The 11,465-nt window shown below is 44.6% G+C and overlaps 1 protein-coding gene across 17 annotated transcripts in view; it reads right to left on the bottom strand.

The window, feature by feature from the left end:
• The window catches only part of RFT1 (RFT1 glycolipid translocator homolog), a 48,329-nt gene that overhangs the window by 24,041 nt on the left and 12,823 nt on the right, over positions 1–11,465 (bottom strand). For all 17 annotated transcript variants that reach the window (XR_015151552.1, XR_015151549.1, XR_015151554.1 and 14 more), the window contains exons 7-8: positions 4,587–4,665; positions 68–118 (exon numbers count right to left, since the gene is read on the bottom strand). Coding sequence is in view for 5 of the 17 variants with exons in the window: in XM_086367538.1 (XP_086223664.1) it covers positions 68–118; positions 4,587–4,665 (130 nt within the window). In the remaining 12 variants the exon portion in view is untranslated. The remainder of the gene's footprint in view (positions 1–67; positions 119–4,586; positions 4,666–11,465) is intronic.

Here is an 11,465-nt window from a genome sequence, read left to right as displayed (position 1 = left end):
GCAAACATTAGAAAGTGTCGTGAAGATAGCTCATCTTTAATTAAAACACTACAGAATTTCATCTTACCCTGATCCCCAAAATTTAACACGTTCAAGAATGTCATCACATATCGCTCGCCTATAAATGGAAAAGAAAATAATTAGCATTTCAAATACACAGTATTTTCTTGCTTCCTTTTCTCTTATTGTCTATTGTCTCTTCCAGTTGGTAAATACTGTCAAAGCAGAAAAATTAGAAACTTGGTTAATGACATGGTCCTTGTCCTAATGTTGATTTAAAATAATCTCAAAATAATAACAATTTGGAAAGTGCTGGTGGCTTTATTGATAGCAAAGTTACAAACCAATTAAAAACAACAAAAATCAATAAAACCTGATACGTTTTCTTAAAAGTGTGAAGAGTTACAGAAATGTTAATAATAAAAATGATAATCTCAGGTTTTCAGGGAGGTCAGATAATCTGAGTGTAATTCTGTGAAATGAAAGGTCCATGATAAACTGCACAGACTCATCAGAAGTTTCCTCTCTGAGTGGAAAAAACTCTGTGGAGGCCAGCAATTCTCAGCAGTCCTAGTTCACAGTTCAAATCTAAGACAGTCTAACGCCTTCAAGGTAAAGACATTAGCCCTGAGCCCTATTCCCCACTTCCATGAATATTCTTATTATCCCTGAATGGGAAACACTGACCGCTATGGAGGAGGAGCACTGAGGAGGCCACAGCCCTGAAGGGCCAACTCTCTCCTCCTAAACACTTTCTCAAAGAAGAAAGCAGCATTAAGAGATGAAAATGTGATATTCTCTCAAGTCCCTCTCCCGATCCTTTCCTCCCTACAATGTCCCATTTTAGGCAGGGTGGTGGCAGGGACCTCTGCAGATCCTTCCAGGCATGGGCCCCCCAGTATCTCTGCTCTTCTCTAATCCATCCTCATCGATAACAGTTCCAGCTTTTGCAAATACAGATCTTAAGTCATCTCTTCTTTCACTCCTTTAAATGGCTCTATTGTGTTTGCAAAAAGTCCAAATGCCTTGGTTTTGCATTTGGGACCTTTTACAGGCTGACCTTTGCCAACAAAGGTCCATCTAGTTAAGGCTATGGTTTTTCCTGTGGTCATGTATGGATGTGAGAGTTGGGCTGTGAAGAAAGCTGAGCGCCGAAGAATTGATGCTTTTGAACTGTGGTGTTGGAGAAGACTCTTGAGAGTCCCTTGGACTGCAAGGAGATCCAACCAGTCTATTCTAAAGGAAATCAGTCCTGGGTGTTCATTGGAAGGACTGATGCTAAAGCTGAAACTCCAATACTTTGGTCACCTCATGTGAAGAGCTGACTCATTGGAAAAGACTCTGATGCTGGGAGGGGCAGGAGAAGAAGGGGACGACAGAGGATGAGATGGCTGGATGGCATCACCGACTCGATGGAAATGAGTTTGAGTGAACTCTGGGAGTTGGTGATGGACAGGGAGGCCTGGCGTGCTGTGATTCATGGGGTCGCAAAGAGTTGGACACGACTGGGCGACTGAACTGAACTGAAAGCTATCTTTTCAGCCTCCCTTCACTAGCCTCACCCCAACCCCCCACCATCACACTATCATCCTCTGCTACACCCTACATGGAGGTTTTCACCCCTCCAGCTCTTCTGAGTCAGGCTGGGCTGGTGCTCCCAGGCTCAGCTGTTGGTATCCTCACCACCTGCAATGGCTTTTCTGCAGGGACCTCCCTGGGTTCTGGCACAAAAGGCATCTCCCTCCCACATTCTGTCAGCTCCCTGAGGAACCATGTCTCGGTCATCTCCATGCCCCTGGCTGCCTAGCAGAGCTCCTGGAAATGAGAGCACTCAAGAGACGTCTGGAGAATGAGCTGTTTCCAAGTACACCCCTGTATCAGAGTTAACCACACAAATGCTTTAGTCTCTGCAGAGGGAATGAGCTCCTTGAAGCCATGTCCTGTTCCTCAGTCATCTGTATATTCTCAGCACATGACACACAGTGTTCAGGAAATGCGGGGATAGAAGGTAACAGCACATATGTGTGTGTGAGTGTGTATATATACATGTGTATACACACACACACATTTTTGCTATAACAACAAATGATTTTAAATTTTTTAGAGCTGTAGCTTTCAGAGAAAAAGAATCTAGGTTTCCTTGTCAGGCCCCTTCCTTATTTCACAGCCATGGAGAGGGAGGCCGTAGGAAGTTCCTAAGGCCCTTTGCCAGCCAGGCCAGGATGGACCGAAGATGAAGCAGGCCCCCCTCAGGAGGCTCGAACATGTGGCTGACAACCTGCCACTGTTCACATGACTAGCCACACATGACTAGCCACAGCAGTACAGACAACCAAGTTAGGGCCATTCCTAAACTCATTCAAACTGCCCTTTAAACTTTTGAAAGAAAAAAAAAAGTGCATTTAAGTAACTACCCATCCTCAAAGTCCCTCCATTGTTTTGCCTGTTCTAACAATAATGTGAACTATCACAATATACAATTTCACTATAGCTACCTTTCTTTACCAAAAAATAATTGCTGTGGACTTCCCTGGTGGTCCAGTGGCTAAGGCTCTGTCCTCCCAAGGCAGGGAGTTTGGGTTTGATCCTTGGTCAGGGAACTAGATCCCACAAGCCACAGCTAAGACCCGGTGCAGACAAATAAATATTTATAAAAACCCAAACCTTGCTGAATACGTATCAACGTTCCAGGCCTAGCAGGGTGTCAGGGAGACAGTGGTGAACAGCATGCTCCCTTGCTCTCAAGAGTTAAGGCACCTTCACTCAGCTCTCCGAAGGTTTCTGACCTTTACTTCCTCCAGAAGTCCTGTGAACAGTTTCACTTTTGTGATGGAAATGTTACGGCCTCAGGCTAGAAACAGGTGTTCTCAAAGCTCGGGGAGCCCTCAGGCACCTCCTAGTTTTATCTTTTAAACCACCAATGAGGGAAGTGAGGCTTGGGGCTTCCCTTTGGAAGTATAATGAAGAAAAGTAAAGAAGGTGGACAAAGAAAAACAACAAGATAGGAACAGCGATGTTTGTATTAGAATGCTAGAGTTTTAGGAAACTTTTTCCTATTTTCCAAAATTCTTGTAATGGGATTATATTATTTTTATAATTAAAAGATAGTTTCTGAAGACATTAAAAAACATGTTCAGTAATAGATACATACATGTATAGACACATGAAATTTATAGAGAGAAACTACTACCTTCAGCAGCTTATAGCTGCCTCCAATCTCATTCTTTGAAATAAAGCTGGGTATAAATACATACATATATATAAAATAAGATGTACTTTCAGCTTCTGGTTTGTCCTCTGCATTAGAGTTCTGTCACTGTTAAACTGGACAGTCCTAAGAAGTTGGAAGGTTGACCAAACTATCCCACCAGTGAATCTTATTGTTAAAGAAAATATATTTGACTTAACCCGAAATATTATCATGGCGACATGAAAAGAAATACTAGAAGCATTTCATGTTATTTTTTAATACTAATTCTTTGAAATCCAATATGTATTGAGTGCACTTACAGCTCATCTCAATTCCAAATGAGAAAAACTGGGTTCTTAAAAAGGTCACAAGGGGCTTTCCTGGTGGCTCAATGGTAAAGAATCTGTCTGCCAATGTGGGAGACACGGGTTCGATCCCTGATCCGTGAAGATCCCACATACTGTGGGGCAACTAAGTCCATGTGCCACAACTACCGAGCCTGTGCTCTAGAGCCTGTGATCCGCAACAGGAGAAGCCACCACAAGAAGTCCGGGCACTGCAACTACAGAAAAGCCTGAGCAGCAGCGAAAGCCCAGCACGGCCAAAAGTAAACAAATTTTAAAAGGTATTTTTTTAAAAAAGCTCAGAGAAAGTGTATAAAATGTTCAGAAAATAAGATTATAGATAGAAGTGAAGTTGCTCAGTCATGTCCGACTCTTTGGGACCCCATGGACTGTAGCTCACCAGGCTCCTCCATCCATGGAATTTTCCAGGCAAGAAAGATTATAGATAGCTTTCTATATTTTCTAAATTTTCTGTAATTGATAGAATATTTCTATAATACAGTTATTATTACATATAATAATATATGTAATAATATTACATTATTATTCAGTGGGATTCTGGAATGAGACTCAAAGTAAGTTGCTCCTAACTCTTGTAGGACCCTGCAGAAGTAATGTAACTTCACTGACGCTCAGTTTCCTCATCCATAATAAAAAGAACAATATCTTTCTTACAAGGCTGTGGGGAGATTTAAATTAGACAACTGAGGCATCACACTTAATAAATGCTAGTTTTCCTCTCCTTATTTAAAACCCTCCCAGCTCTGAGGCTCCTCTGACCCAGGGCCTCTAGGAAGCAGGTGGTCTGCATCTACGCAACCAGCAGTTCTGTAGAATTCCCCTCGCTGATACTTTGTGTGTTTTTGGTTTTGGTTTTGTGTGTTTTTGTTTTTTGGCCATGCCACATGGCATGTGGGATCTTAGTTTCCTGACCAGGGATCAAACACATGCTCCCTGCATGGAAGCTTGAAGTCTTAACCACTGGACAGCCAGGAAGTTCCCCGTCACTGATATTTCAGTTTCCTGACTGCTCAGAGCAACCTTTTACTTACCTTCTGTCAAAATCTGTTTCAGGAAAGACTGTTTGAAAAAACTCCAAGTCAATTTAGCCTCTTCCCAATTTACAAAAGCCTAGAAAAAAACAAAACAAAAAAACTCTAGGTATTGCAAGTCTAAGAATACAATAAATGTTACATGGGAGGCAAACTCAGTTTGGTCTCTAAATCCCAACTTGGATAGTCCCCACTAATTTTTCATTTACTGCTGCTGCTAAGCTGCTTCAGTCGTGTCTGACTCTGTGCAACCCCACAGACAGCAGCCCACCAGGCTCCCCCGTCCCTGGGATTCTCCAGGCAAGAACACTGGAGTGGGTTGCCGTTTCCTTCTCCAATGCATGAAAGTGAAAAGTGAAAGTGAAGTCGCTCAGTCGTGTCCGACTCTAAGCGACCCCATGGACTGTAGCCCTCCAGGCTCCTCCATCCATGGGGTTTTCCAGGCAGGAGTACTGGAGTGCAGTGCCATCGCCTTCTCCATCATTTACTGCTAAGCACACAGAAAACATCCAACAAATACTGACAAAGAATTTATATTTCTAAATGTGAAGACAAAGGCTCTAGGTGGAAAAGCCTACCTGTGGGGCCTGCCCAAGATTCATTCACTGAGACCCCTAAAGAATTGTGCTGTCCCCTTGCTGCTGCCCTGGGAGTAAGCTGACCAATGGAAGATACACAATCACAGTCAGCTCTTCCCTTAAAAGACGTCTGAAGCATGCCGAGCTGCAAGACAAACTCTGCTCAATGTACTCCACATCTTAGTGCTCTACTTAGCCAGCTTAGCCATTCAGGGTCCCTTCACATAGAGCATACGAATTTGGCTCATATATTTCAAAAGAAAGTAAGGCCTTCCAGATCAGTAAAGCCACAAAGAATTGGTATGACAGAGAAAACAAAACTTCTGATATGGCTCTTCTAAAACTCTCAGGGGAAGCACCCAAACAGCCCATTTCCTAAGGACAAGGAGGATAAGAAAGAAGCAAATGCTTAGGAAGGACAGAGGTCAACCTGTAAGAGACAGACAGGCAGCCTCGAAGCCGGAGAGCTGATTGCAAAATCTGAAGAAGGGCAGCTAGCTGGACAGGACTTCTTTGTTTCTACTTCCTCCTAATTCTTTCTGGGGCCCCTTGATCATGAAGGCAACCAAGGATTCCAGAATACTTGGTTTAGGTGTTAGGTTCTTAATCTCAAGGTACCTGCATTTTGAAAAGTTCTCATTAACTTAAACTGATGACTTTTCAAAGGTGGGATTTCAGGGGGCTCTTTAGGAGGAAACAGGTGATTCATAAGGGCAAGCCCACCACATCTCTCCAAAATGTCAACTTTAGCTATGGAACCTGTCCCAGTCACATGGGCCCCTGATCTTGGCCCAAAGTCCACCTATGTAGTGGACATTGTATTTCTGTAGAAATATAATGCATGCCACAATATAGTTTTACGTTTTCTAGCATCCTACAGTGATGAGTAAAGAAACTGGTAAAAGGCACTTTAAAATCTTTGATTAAACCTTAAATATTATCATGGCAACATGAAAAGAAATACTAGAAGCATTTCATATTATTTTTTATATTAGTTCTCTGAAATCCAATGTGCATTGAGGGCACTGACAGCTCAATTCCAAATGCTCTGCAGCCACATGTGGCTGTTGCTTACCATTTATGACAGAGCAAGTTTAGAGCACCACTTGAAACAAGGGTCATTTCCAGTCCTCAAATCTTATCACCCCTTGGTTTCAGAACCTTTCTTTCCTATTTGGAAGGTAGTTTTGAATCCTTCCAAACCACACTGACTTCAGTGCATCACTGGACCAGGAGCCAATGCCAGGGTAGCTATAGTCCAGGGGTAAATTTTCCTCATGAGAAGGAAATCAGTCCTGAATATTCATTGGAAGGACTGATGCTAAAGCTGAAACTCCAATACTTTGGCCACCTGATGTGAAGAACTAACTCACTGGAAAAGACCCTGATGCTGGGAAAGATTAAAGGCAAGAGAAGGGGATGACAGAGGATGAGACGGTTGGATGGCATCACTGACTCGATGGGCATGAGTTTAAGCAAGCTCCCAGAGCTGGTGATGGACAGGGAAACCTGGCGTGCTGCAGTCCATGGGGTAGCAAAGAGCTGGACACGACTAAGCGACTGAACGACTGAACTGAATGAACTGAGAAGGAAATTGAACATTCACTTTTCCCAGAACAGAGTGCCAGACCTCCCTACACCACTAGGGGGCACTGTGGACCATATCATTCTCTGATGACGTACACTGATCCTGCCCATAGCTGGCTTCCTGGGAGCCAGAGCACAGCACCTTCTCTCTCTTTCACACTCTGCTCTCTCCATGCCGGGTGGCCCTCTGGAGGGGCGAGGTGTGTGGTCTACAAAGTAGTAACTGTGCTCTTTTCAAAGGAAATGAACAGTTACAGTGTGTCCACAAGGCTTCTGTGAAGCCTACTTGCCAGTCAGGCTGTGATTTGGTTTGGGAGGGTGGCTGCTGCTGCTGCTAAGTTGCTTCAGTCGTGTCTGACTCTGTGCGACCCCATAGAGGGCAGCCCACCAGGCTCCCCCGTCCCTGGGATTCTCCAAGCAAGAACACTGGAGTGGGTTGCCAATTCCTTCTCCAAGCCCTTAAAAAAAAAAAAAGTTCTTTAGGAGAGTGCTATCATGAGAGTGTATCTGATCTGCAAGCTCATACTTGAGCATTCCTTCCTCCTAATGCCTTCAGCTTAAATGGACCCATGGTTTAGAAGGAATGGCCACACTGCTTACTAACTGCAAAATGCTCATTAATGATAGAGAGGCAGGAAGTTTGAGCAGAGATTAGGTTTCTACTCAGAGGCATCTGCTAAGTGGTAGAAGAAGAAGTGCATTCTTAGGGATTTTACTGTTCTGAATGGATTTGTCACTTGGAAAGGTCAAAAGAGGCCCCTTCCACGAAATCTAGCTGAGCTGGTCTATCCGGCTGTGAATTTCTCTAGAATCCCCTGACCAACAAACCATTCCACTGCCTCCCTGTACTGATGGAGAAACTGAGGTACAGATGGCGAAAGGTGATGGGCAGTACCTCTGGAGAAGGTCTGGAATCACGACTCAGGGCTCACTGTATTTTACCCTAAGTTTTACTCTTCCACTTCCCAAACCCCTTTGACTTACAATGGTCCAACCCGCTGCATCTTTACCACACAGTCAAGAGTCACAGGGGACATGGTCCCGTCCCCTGCCCTCCATCACCTCCACACCCTACACGGCACTCCTCTCTCTCCCTCTTGCTGCAGGGCTGTTGACTGCCCTTTGTCCACACTCCCATTTCCACACACCCTCCTTTGTCCTCATCACTTGAAAAATGACATATGATTGCCACTGCCTTCTCCTGATCTTAAACCTTTTCTCTCCTCGTGGCAGGGTTCAGGTTTTAGAGTTGAGCTCAGGGACTAGAACTCAAATTACAGCTCCTGACACTTTTTTTTTTTTACTTCACCAAGTGGCTTGCAGGACCTTAGTTCTCCAACCAAGGATCGAACCCATGCCCCCTGCAGTGGAAGCTGAGTCCTACCTACCAGACTGCCAGGGAATTCCCTACAGCTCCTGACTTACGGAGTACAAAGGCCATGGGCAAGATATTTAACTTTGCTAAGCCTCAGTTTTCTCACCTACAAAATGGGATAGGAAGTCCTATCTCAGGACTTCAGTGCAAATTCTGAGCGCAGGGACCCCACCCAGGGCACCTGGTACAGTGCTTAACACAGATGCTGCTCAGTACATGACAGCTGTGTTAAATTCCTCAGCTTTACCTGAATACTAGCTGATCTTGCATATTAAACCACTCAGAAGTATCAAAGAGTACAAGAGATGTAAATGGCAGCCATTATTTGAAGTGTCATTATTTTAAGGCTAAATAAATATCTTTAAAGATGAAATTCTATAAGAGGAGGAAAGAAATCTCCTAATTTGGTCAAGTTGACAGTAAATGTAATTTGTTTGACCAGTTTTGTACAAAGGAGCCCCCAGGACAGAAAGCTGCTCCAGAGAGTCAAGTTAGGCTGGTGTAGGCATCCACTGCATTCAGATTCAGCTCACTTCTTTTCTTAAAAAAAAAACAAAAAACAAACAAAAAAAAACACTTAAATAATGAATTGCTCTACCTGGAGCCTCCCAATCTTTAAGTAAAACAAATAATTACTTTGGGCAATAAGCTAATTCCTTTTGGACGAATTCATAGCATAGAGATTAAACACACAGACTAAGGTTTTTTTCACAAACAAAAGTTAGAAAGAAGTGGGCCCAAAGCCAGCTGTGTGATTTGGGGTGGATCACCTAACTCCTCTGAACCTGTTTTCTCATCTGTGAATTGGGAGACAACAGTATTTACCTCATAGGGTTACTATGAGGTTTAAGGACAGAAGTCCAAGTGCTTAGCCTAAGGCCAGGCACAGAGTAAGTATGCAGTCAATGGCAGTTATTACAAACAATTCTTTGACAAAGTTCAAATACTTCCACAGAACTCTGTAAGTCTTTAACAGGGGCCTCAGGGGTCGTGTAGACCAATAATCTCACCTTAAAAGTGAGGACCCCTGGGACTGTCCTGGAGGTCCAGTGGCTAAGACATCATGCTCCCAATGCAGGGGCCCTGGGTTCCATCTCTGGTCAGGGAACTAATTTGCATGCTGTAACTAAGACCTGAGACAGTCAAATAAATATTTTTTTTTTTTTTAAGTGAGAACTCAGAGATCTGGAGACCTACTGCCTCCCAAATGCACAGGAAGCTCCTTGAAGCTAAGCAGTCACCGTCCTATGTGTTTGTATCCCAGAGAGCACCCAAGCAGGGGCTGGGCTCTGTCAGGAGGAGTGCTGCCACAGATTGAAGGTACACTCGACCTTCTCATGCTCAGGCCTCTAACAGTATGAGCACGGGTACTTTCGTGACAGGTGGACAGACGAAGCCGCTGAACTCTCAGCAGTCAACAGTGTCCGCCTGGCTAGGATGCTCCAGCGGAGCTACTCCAGCTCTGAGTGCAGCAGTGAGGTGCTGGTGATGGTGTGGGCTGTCATTTATGGATGAGCGCTCGTGCCAGGCCACAGCATTAAGCACCTTACGTGCCCCGTCTCATCTGGCTCTCACAACCACCTTAGGAGGGAGGTACTCTTACTTAGTGAAGGATAGGGGAGCCTCGTGTGCTGCAGTCCATGGGGTCGCTGAGTTGGACAGGCCTTAGCGACTGAACAATTCATTATGCCCATTTGCTATATAAGGAAACTGAAGGTCAGAGTTCTGAGCCCATTACAGGGTTAAGTACACACTTGTCCGACTCTTCCTCTTTTCTCTCTGCCTGTATTAACAGTGCAAAAGCTGCACTTGAAAATACTGCTGGGCACAGGCACTGGCCCAATACGACAAGTTGGCCGGGCCTGGTACAGGTGGGCCCTGGGGAATACTCGAGGAGAGGAACTTTTCTGTACTCTCAGATGCGCTCTGTGGGCAGGGAGCTCCAGGTAAGAGAAGAGATCTGGAGTCCTGATCCACTAAGCCTACAGATAAGGCACCATGGCATCCAAAAACTGTGATGCTGATTTAGGCGAAAGGTAAGATCAGAATGGAGAGCTCTCTTCTAACAAGAACATACATGGCTTTGTTACATCAGATCTGGTTTTTCTTGAAAAGTTGTACAACAAGATTCCTAACATTCTGAGACTTGAATTCCAAATACTTTATTACATTTTTCAAGTAATCATGGAAGACCTTTAAGGAGAAGCCCAGCTGAAGCCTTACCTCAACTCAGTGAACCACCTCCAGCGAACAAACAAGTACGAGAAAAAGAGAAAGTGGATCAGCCCAGACGGAGCAGGTCACAGAGCCACCACACAGATGCAGTGTGGTAAAACACCACAGGCGTGACTCCTGGGCCGGAGACTCTAGCTCTGACCCCACAAGAGTCGGGAGATAAAAGTCAAATGGACCGAGAGTTGAAGTGTTGAGTAGAAAGAGATTATGCCTCCCTCCCACCCATCAGCCTCTGGAAGCCTCAACTATGTACCTGGGGAAGCGGATCATCTGAGAGAGTGGCCTGACACTAGACAAAGGAACCCTGCAGGGGCCTTCGGTTACATCCAGACTGCCCGTGCTGGAGGTCAGGCCCGGAAAAACCAAGAGACGGCAGCAGAACAGAGAGCGCGAGCGTGGGGTGAGAGCCTGCGCTCTGCTTCGAGTCACGCCTATCCGGCTCCTGGCCTCACTCTGACCCCCAGCCCGGGCAGGTATTTAGTTGCTAAGCCTCAGCTCTAATAATGTCAGCCCCAAAGAGTTGCTGTAACCATTAAACACAGTATGTAAATCATCTGGCACAGGGAGTGGCAGAGGGTTTCTCATCTGGGGGCAATTTTGCCCCCCAGGGGAGCATCTGGAGATATTTTTGCTTGTTACAACTGAGGGGTGGTAGTTACTGGCATCTAGTGGGTAAAGATCCAGAACGCCGCTATACATCCTACAACGCAAAGGACAGCCCCCACAACAAAAATTATGTGGCCCACCCTGGAGAATGAAATGGCAACCCACTCCAAATCCCAGAGACAGAGAGGCCTGGCGGGCTACAGTCCATGGGGCCACAAAAGAGTTGGACATGACTTAGCAACTATATATATATATATATATATATGCATATATACATGCATATATATATGCATATATATATATACATATATACATATATGTGCACATATACATTATGTATCTATAACTGAATCACTGTACCGTACACCTGAAACTAACACAACGTTATAAATTATCTACATTTCAATAAGTTTTTTTTAATTAAAAAAAAAAATCATGCAACACAAATTGTCATTAGTGCCAAGATTTAGAAACCTTGGCTGAGCACATAACAGGCAC

The sequence above is a fragment of the Bos grunniens genome, chromosome 22 (genome assembly GCF_055505025.1).
Source record: "Bos grunniens cultivar Pamir isolate PY7600 chromosome 22, Bosgru_T2T1.0, whole genome shotgun sequence".
NCBI classification, from domain to species: Eukaryota; Metazoa; Chordata; class Mammalia; order Artiodactyla; family Bovidae; genus Bos; species Bos grunniens.
Note: the sequence above shows the minus strand (reverse complement) of the source record. Positions and strands in the feature narration are given on the sequence as shown.